The following is a 5,176-nucleotide window of genomic DNA, read 5'->3' on the forward strand; positions in this document are numbered from 1 at the left end:
ACACTCAGCAAGCCCCCTTCTTGTTACAGTCTGAGCTCTCACAGACCTGCTCTCCTTGTCTGTGTGAGCTTGTTCAGATCTAACTGCTGTCTCCTACTATTTAAGTACAGGCCAGAATTTCTCCTTGGTCCCTTCCTGCTCCAGCTGCAAAGGAGCAGGTCTCTGGACCACCCTGGGGCTAGAAGCCCTGGCTGGCTACAATGGCAAAGAGCCCTTAATCCTGCCAATCCACACAGCCCCGAACTCCTGGATGGTGTTTGCCCTTGGCGTCCCTCCTACAGGCACCCATGGGATTCCTTGGCAGCCAGGATCCATCTGTGACCGTGGCACAGACTCTTCCAGCTGTCACAGCTGGGGTCCTGACAGTATGGTCCCCGTGCTGTCCTCAGCAGCATGAGAGGCAGATGTGGAGTCTGTGGTCCTGCAGGGATGATCTGGGCTGTGGACCTTTCTGGCCACCTCACTGCAGGGGATAACACCTTCTCCCTCCCCTCTCTGCCTCCTCCAGATGCGCAGTTCCATCCCAGGCCTGGGCAGGGTGATGGTGTTCCTCGCAGCAGCCCTGGCATCAGCCTCCCTCACCGTCCCCGAGGGCTGGGGAGAGGAAGGTGAGCCCCTCCAAGCCCCCTACGCAGCTCTGCATTTCTGAGGCATGGGGACTCTGGGGACACACTAATTGCCCCTAGGCTGGCACAGAGGTACCAGAGTCAGGGCATAAATGAATCACAGTGCCAGGAAAATGGCAAATTGTCCTGTGCAGCTGCCAAGCCCCAACTGGGATTGGTCATTTTCAGTCCCCCATGGTTATACCCCACAGCCAGTGTGCAGCTCCCCAGGGTGGTAGAGCTCCAGGCTGCCCGCTTCGACCCCCAACCCTGGCATGATGTGGCATGGAATGTTAACACCCCTTTGGGGATGTGTGTATCCCTCCAGGTGTGCAGTATGGAGAGGTGGGGACAGATGTGACCCTGCTGTGCACTGGTGCCCATGCCAGGTAGGTCATCTCTGTGCTTGCCAGGAGATTTATCCAATGGGATGGTTTACAGGGTAGGCAGGGGGTGACCCCACTTTCCTATCCTCTAACGCTACCTGTCCGGTCTCTCCTCCCCAGCTTGCCCGTGCAATGGAGACGAGCAGGTGCCACAGCAATGCCAGAGGGCTCAGCCACCCGGCAGGGCGCCCTGGTGCTGCCACATGCCAGTTTGGCCACTGCAGGAACCTACAGCTGCCACAGCGAGGATGGTGGCCTCCTGCACACCGTGTCCCTGCGGCTGGGGTGTGAGTAGCACGTCAGCGGGCTGGGGTATGGGAGGTATGCAGCTCTACCAGCAGTGCCAGCATCCCCATCAGGAGCTTGTCAAGAGGGGACTTTGCAATGACTTTGCCTGCATGCTGGCTGGCCTGCAAGACAAGGGACTCCTCACTGAGTGTCACTTCTTCCCTGACCCCAGACTTGCCAGGAGTGCCCTTTGTGTCCTGCAGAGCATCTGACTATGAGAATTTCTCCTGCTCCTGGACCTCCAGTGTGGAGACCTTTCTCCCCACCAGATACATCACCACCTACAGGTGATGTATCCCTGCTGGACATGGGACTGGGGGAGGTTTATGGGATGAGCCCTGGGCCCTAGCCAAGGATAACTACCAAATGCTGCCATCTCACTCATGCTCTGTGTGCACCTCCTGCCCCAAGTGCTTCACCCCAGTCATGTTTTGGGGTAAGCAGAGCACTGAGCATGTGCATGCTCCAAGGGGTGCCCCCCAGCAACACTGGGAGACTGGCATAGGTGGCCCCCCTCCCTGCCGAAGGCTCTGCCAGCACTGGAGGGACTATGAAAGAGAAACAGGTCATCTGCAAGCTGCTGAGTGTCTTGGCATGCTTAGCATCACTGCTTCTAATTATCCCGGCAGGCCAAATTAGAGGGCTGCTTTGAAGTCAGCCGGAGCTCATAAAGCAGAGCCCTGCTGAAAGCTACAGGAGTACGGGGGACTGGGGGACTGGGGCTTGGCAGGGAGTGGGATGTGTGGAGCATCAGGGGTTCAGCAGGTAAGGACTGGTGGAGAGCAGGACACTTTTGGGGCCACAGGAGGAGGGCAAAACCAGCTACTGGGTAGCTGCTTTTACCACTGTTCCTGTACCTTTGCTTCAAAGTGAAACCCTTGACAGAGGACGGGAATTCTCTGGGGAAGATCCTCCTGGGCCCCTTACCATCTTACTACCCTAGGACCCTCAGCTCCTGCCAGGCTACTTGCACACAGGGCTGGGCATGGTTTCAGCTTGATCCCCTGTGCTGTGTTGCCTGTGTTTATCACTATGGGAGTGGGGGGCTGCTCTCCAGTGAGGAGACTCCTGTCCCTTCTCTGGGTCATGGTGGAGTTGGGTTCATTTTGTCCCCTCCTTACCATCTGCCTTTTTATCTCTCTCCATGGCAGGAAGAAATCTCTGACGGGTGAAGAGAAGAAGAGGTAGGACTGACTCCCACCCTCATCCTGCTTCCAGGGAACCAAATCCTATCCCAGAGGCTCAGCCATTGTCCTCATCAGGGTCCTTGGAGTGAGGGTCCCTATGGGGGAGCCAGCTACCTAAGCCTGGGGGCCTGAGATAAGGGTTTGCTCCTTGGAGGGACCTTTCCAGGAGGGACTGTGGGGGATGGGTGTCCCTTTGGTCATGCTCAAAGGGACATGCTGAGCTCTGGAAGGGCTGCCTCTTCCACGAGGCTCTTGGCGTGGGATCTCCATGTCCCCTGGCAGCACTGGGAAACCTTGCACAGGTGGGAGCAGGAGACATGTCACCACCCTACCTCCCCATCTGCAGGAACAAGAATGGGCACGTGGGGCCATGTTTGCAGGATCCATCCCGCCCTGGCACCTGCACTGTTCACAGATCAGAGTTCTGGAGCTCCTACCGCCTGAACATCACTGAGGTGAACCCCCTGGGCTCCAGCTTCCGCCTCCTCGATGTCACCATGCAGGCCATCAGTGAGTCCCTGTTCATCCATCAATCTGTCCACCCCAGCGTCCATCCATCCCTCAGGCATCCAACCCTAGGTGGGAGTGGGGAGCCCAACATCCCCTCTGTGTGGCAGTCCACTGTGATGAGGGCTCCCTGTCCTCTCCCGTGCAGTTAAACCAGACCCTCCGGAAGACTTAGTAGTGGAGCCCATCCCCCAGGCCCCACGGCGGCTCCATGTGAGCTGGAAGTACCCCTCCTCCTGGCCCAAGGAACCCCACTTCCAGCTCAGATTTCGTCTCCAATACCGGCCAGTCATCCACTGCTCCTGGTCTGTGGTAAGTAGTGGACTAGGAAGGACAAAGCCAGCGTGTAAATGTGGTGGGTATGGGGCCAGGGAGTGCAGCAAGGGGTGCCCCTGCCTGTGCTACAGCTACTGTCTGCCCAGTGCAGGTGGAGACGGTGAACCTTTCTGAGGTGATCACAGATGCCTTTGCTGGGCTGGAGCATGTGGTCCAAGTCAGCGCCAAGGATTTCCTGGATGCAGGAAACTGGAGTGAGTGGAGCGCTGAGGCCCGGGCAACACCAGCCGCAGGTGTGAAACAGGCACAAACTGTCACCCCGGTATCCGTACCAGATTGTGTCATCCCTCCTCAAAGACCCTCCAGCACCACGGCCTGCCCCTCTCCTCTGCCCCTCCACAGCACCCATTCTGCTAAACACCACCCAGGACAAGTCCCAACTCCTGGGGTCCCTTAAAGTTGACCCAAAGAGTTGGTCTTGTGCACATTCCAAAAACTGGCCCCATGGTGGGAGGTAGAACTGCAAGGGGGCAAAGCATCTCCCAGCCCCATGAGAGGCTGCAGTGCACCCCAGGGACACCCTTGGGCTCATGGGACCTCTGGGGCACAGGAGCATCCTTATTTGCTCCTCTCTCTGGGTTCCTGAGTTGCTGCCCATGCTTTTGGGTGAGTGTTTCCCATTCCCTCTTTCCTTCCAGACCTGGTCACCACAGCGAGTGAAGAAACCACTACAGATGGCAGCCAGGAGAGCCTGGCTGAGGAGCCCTCCCAGGCTCCCAACCCTGAGCCCATCAGTGAGTAGTGCTGGGAGTGGGGGGCACGAGAGAGGACTGCACACTGGCAGCTGCCTGCCTAGGCACATGAATGACTGAGAGTAATGGGAAGGATCCCTTGCCCCATGTTCATACATCACTGGGGTACCAAGTTGTCCAAGAGCTTGCAATAGGGTCCCCTGGGTGCTGGGGACTCTGGCATGCCTCAGCAGTGACAGTCTTTCTGTCCCAGACCACAGTGATCCCCTGGAGAAGATGGCTGTCCTAGTGTCCTTTGGGGTCTTTGCCTTCTTCATCCTGGCTTCTGTTCTTGTCATCACCACCCTCATCTGGTAAGTTGAGTTTTGAGGGGGAGGGGTCTGTGTGATGTCCTCATGCTACTCTGGTCCCTAAACCTTCAACATGAGGTGCCCCAGGTCCCCTCAACTCTGCTTTGGAGTGCCTGCCCAAGCAGACTTAATGGCAGCCCCATAAGGTGGGGCCAGATTCCCTCTCATCCTGCTATAGCTGGGCTCTCCTTGTCATGCTGTGGCTCTGCCTGTGGTCCCTGTCCCCATCCCTGCCCTGATGTACCTCATGATGGTCCTGCTGTAGCCCTGGAGCTGACCACTGGAGTGGCCAGGCTCAATTGGGCACAGCTGGGCACAGCTGGATAGTGATGCAGAGCAGGATCACCAGTGACATAGGTTGAGGGGGGAGGGTTGGTGCTGCTTAGGGACTCAGCCACCACTGCTCTGTCCCCAGGCTCTGGGTGAGGAAACATGGCAAGGACAAGACCAAATCCCACAACTTCTTGGTTGCTGCCACCCACTTGAAGGCACTGCCCAGTGAGTCGGGGTGCAAGGGGTGGTTAATGGGGAGAATGTGGGGTAAGGAGTACGGAGTGTGGGAGGAGGTCAGTGCCCCTGCTGACTCTCTTCCCTCTCTCTCTGCAGAGGCCCAGATTCTGTAGTGAGCCCTGGCGCATCCCTGCTCCCTGCACCCGCTCACCCACGCGTGGGACTTGATGCCACTGCTGGTCCCCAAGGACCCCACGCCTCCCGGGTCCCCACGGCTGTAGATATTGCTGGAGCCCCCATCAACCTGGAGGTGCAGGATGGATTCTAAGGAGAGAGGCTCTGCTGCCAGGAGCTTTGGGCTGCCCGTGCCCATCA

At 57.9% G+C, this 5,176-nt stretch overlaps 1 protein-coding gene across 1 annotated transcript; it reads left to right on the forward strand.

Annotated features, from left to right (window-relative positions):
* The first annotated feature begins 508 nt into the window (after window positions 1-508).
* IL11RA (interleukin 11 receptor subunit alpha) lies at window positions 509-4,974 on the forward strand. The gene is made up of 12 exons (XM_054398326.1): window positions 509-608; window positions 934-994; window positions 1,112-1,278; window positions 1,452-1,566; window positions 2,431-2,463; window positions 2,813-2,976; window positions 3,122-3,285; window positions 3,401-3,542; window positions 3,948-4,043; window positions 4,255-4,354; window positions 4,767-4,849; window positions 4,958-4,974. Exons 1-12 carry the CDS (start codon window positions 509-511, stop codon window positions 4,972-4,974), a joined length of 1,242 nt encoding a protein of 413 aa, XP_054254301.1.
* The last annotated feature ends 202 nt before the right edge of the window (window positions 4,975-5,176 follow it).

This window comes from Indicator indicator, assembly GCF_027791375.1.
Source record: "Indicator indicator isolate 239-I01 chromosome Z unlocalized genomic scaffold, UM_Iind_1.1 iindZ_random_scaffold_45, whole genome shotgun sequence".
NCBI lineage: Eukaryota > Metazoa > Chordata > Aves > Piciformes > Indicatoridae > Indicator > Indicator indicator.